A 2,781-nucleotide genomic window follows, 5' to 3' on the forward strand; every position below is an offset into this window, starting at 1 on the left:
AATCCTAATCCTCCTAATCCTCATAATCCTAATCCTCTAATGCTAATCCTCCTAATCCTCATAATCCTAATCCTCATCCTAATCCTCATAATCCTAATCCTCATAATCCAATCCTCCTCCTAATCCTCATAATTCTAATCCTCCTTCTAATCCTAATCCTCTAATTCTAATCCTCCTAATCCACCCAATCTTAATCCTCCTAATCCTCCTCATAATCCTCACAAGTACAGTTAACAAAAAGTAATTGTTTACAGTTCACACCTTTCTATGAGGTGTGATAGTGTGGATAATGAATAACATAGGGGAATCCTATGCTCTCAAAGTCTTTGATAAAGTGCTTGTTTAATTTGATAATTCTTTCCCAAGAGATGAAGACTGATTATTAAAAACACCAACTGAATTATTACAAATAGTATCTCAGTGTAATATCAGTAGCATATTTTTTCATTAATAAGTCCCATTTTTTACTAACAGAGCAAAGTGTCACTGGATCGGAAGACGTATGGTTTATCAATTTTTACCACCCAATGTGCTCTCACTGCCACACCCTGGCTCCAGTGTGGCGTGAAGTTGCTCGGGACCTGGAGGGTGTAGTGCGCATAGGTGCGGTGAACTGCGATGATGAATACCACCTTTGTTCCTCTCAGGGTATTCGATCATACCCAACACTCATCTCCTATCCTGGGGTAAGGCAGAGGAGATTGGTATGAAAAGCTCTTATGTATGTTTATTGTTTTTGATGCTGAAGCAATATATATTTGTGAAATATTGATTACAGGTGTCTGTTCTGAATTTGTGATGGAAATAATTTGACCTTTATTGATTGTGCTGCAATGTAGAATTAAGAAAATAGATAGGCAATTTGAAAATTTTGAGGGTAGGGAAGCATTTATAGAAAATGATGATTCTTTCATTTTTATTTAAAGCTGAGTTTACAAAACTAATAATTAAAATGTTTTATTTTCAGAGAATATTCTATAGGCAAGAGAAAAGTAAGGAGAGCCTAATTGACTTCATGCTAAAACAAGTGCGGTCATCTGTGATCACTCTGCAGAAATCAAACCTGGAGTCCATTTTAGAATATGAAGATTACAAGAGCAGGCCATGGCTTGTGATATTTTATGAAGACACAGATGAAGTTGATGACTTGTGGATTACTCAGAAGAAACTGAGTGCTATATTTGTAAGTGCAAGTTTGTGCGTAGATTTGCATGTATGTGTGCAAGTAGTTATCAGCATTGATAGTTGGAACATGTGTATGTTTTACCAAATATTTGGCAATGTTTCCTAGTATGTACATAAAAAAAAAAGGATCAAATTATACTTTGCTTCTCTCTTTCACAGGATGGAATTGTCAACTTTGGACGTGTAGAGTGTTTTCAGCAGAAGAGCCTGTGCTCCTCCCTGGGCATGAAGTCAGGGCTGAAGTTCTTTGAAGTTGACCAGATCAGGAAGGGCCAAGGCACAGTAATCCCCAGTCTGAATGTACAAGAAATTGCGAAGGAAGTTTTAGCCCTACTGCCTGAAATGAAGAAGTTGGATGAGGAGACATTTAAGGTTTGTGTTGCTGGTTGTCAAATAGACAGTAAAATTATAGTAAATTAGTGGACTGCAAGTTTGGACAAGAGTAAATTGTATGAAGTTAATGTAGACTAAGTAATATTATGTTAATGGAAAAATTGTTTTTGTGAAAGGTTATTTTGTATTAGACAGCTATGTTATTCGCTTATAGTAAAATTCATGCCTTATGTCGACTTATTAAGAAAAATTCTTCAAGAGGAAAGAATAATGCAATTAAAGTAAGAAGTGTGTTCATCAGTACAGAATAATGATTTCACAAATATAATAAACAGCACTTAATTGATGCACATCTATCTCCATTTTATTCATACATGTATCCATTTAACTTGCTTTAGAAATGTGTGTATATAGATATTTTATTTTAGATGAAAACTACCTCTAGTTTTGAATCTTTGTGTTATTTTGTGAATTTGCATTGCAGAATATCCGTCGCAACCTAGAAATGCGTGATGAAACAGTGGCCTGGTTGATGCACTTTAGCAGTGACAGTGATGATGATACATTTGAGGTGAGAGTAAAGGATTTTTGTGAAATGTACTAAGAAGAATGAAAGAGAATAAATGAATAAGAGTTAAGATGTGATAAATAAGGAATAGGCAAATTAGTCTTAAGCTTTAGCCTGAATCTTACTTTATACATCATAGAAAGAAACAGTGTTCATAGAAACAATGATGATGGTTAATACTGAAATTTTCTTGGACTTCATAAGTACCTGATAAAGATAATTTTGACACAGATGTCTAGAAATGAATAACTCTTGAATGGTACTCTGAGGTCTTTCCTTCACTGAATGCACCTGCTATTTGATAAATGATGCAAATAACATAGATATGGCAGAAATGTCAAAGAAGACTCATCTTCATGAGGGCTTCTTCCTTATTTCCCATTTTTCCTCTCATTATGGAAAGCTATATTCCCATTTCCCGTTTCAGATCCGCAAATTACCCGGCTTGCTTCCATCGTTGAAGATGGGCCAGGTGGATTGCTCTCTGCTAAAAAAGCTCTGTGATGATCTGTACATTGCTAAAACGCCGACCTTTATGATTTTCAAGCCCGGCGGAGGATACGAGTTACATCATGTGAGTTTTGGATTTTTGACTACAAGTTTTTTTTTTGCTTTGTTGTTCTTTCAAGGAGAGGGACTCTGTGTTTGTGAAATTTGATTTAGGTATTAGGGTACCCCATGTATGCTCCAATATA

The 2,781-nt window shown here is 35.6% G+C and overlaps 1 protein-coding gene across 2 annotated transcripts in view; it reads left to right on the top strand.

Moving 5' to 3' along the window:
- Window positions 1-2,781, top strand: part of LOC119592150 (dnaJ homolog subfamily C member 10-like) — an 11,525-nt gene that overhangs the window by 4,832 nt on the left and 3,912 nt on the right. For both annotated transcript variants that reach the window (XM_037940971.1, XM_037940972.1), the window contains exons 5-9: window positions 475-686; window positions 968-1,183; window positions 1,345-1,557; window positions 2,003-2,089; window positions 2,514-2,660. In XM_037940971.1, the coding sequence (XP_037796899.1) occupies window positions 475-686; window positions 968-1,183; window positions 1,345-1,557; window positions 2,003-2,089; window positions 2,514-2,660 (875 nt within the window). The remainder of the gene's footprint in view (window positions 1-474; window positions 687-967; window positions 1,184-1,344; window positions 1,558-2,002; window positions 2,090-2,513; window positions 2,661-2,781) is intronic.

This window comes from Penaeus monodon, chromosome 29, assembly GCF_015228065.2.
Source record: "Penaeus monodon isolate SGIC_2016 chromosome 29, NSTDA_Pmon_1, whole genome shotgun sequence".
In the NCBI taxonomy this organism is placed as follows: domain Eukaryota; kingdom Metazoa; phylum Arthropoda; class Malacostraca; order Decapoda; family Penaeidae; genus Penaeus; species Penaeus monodon.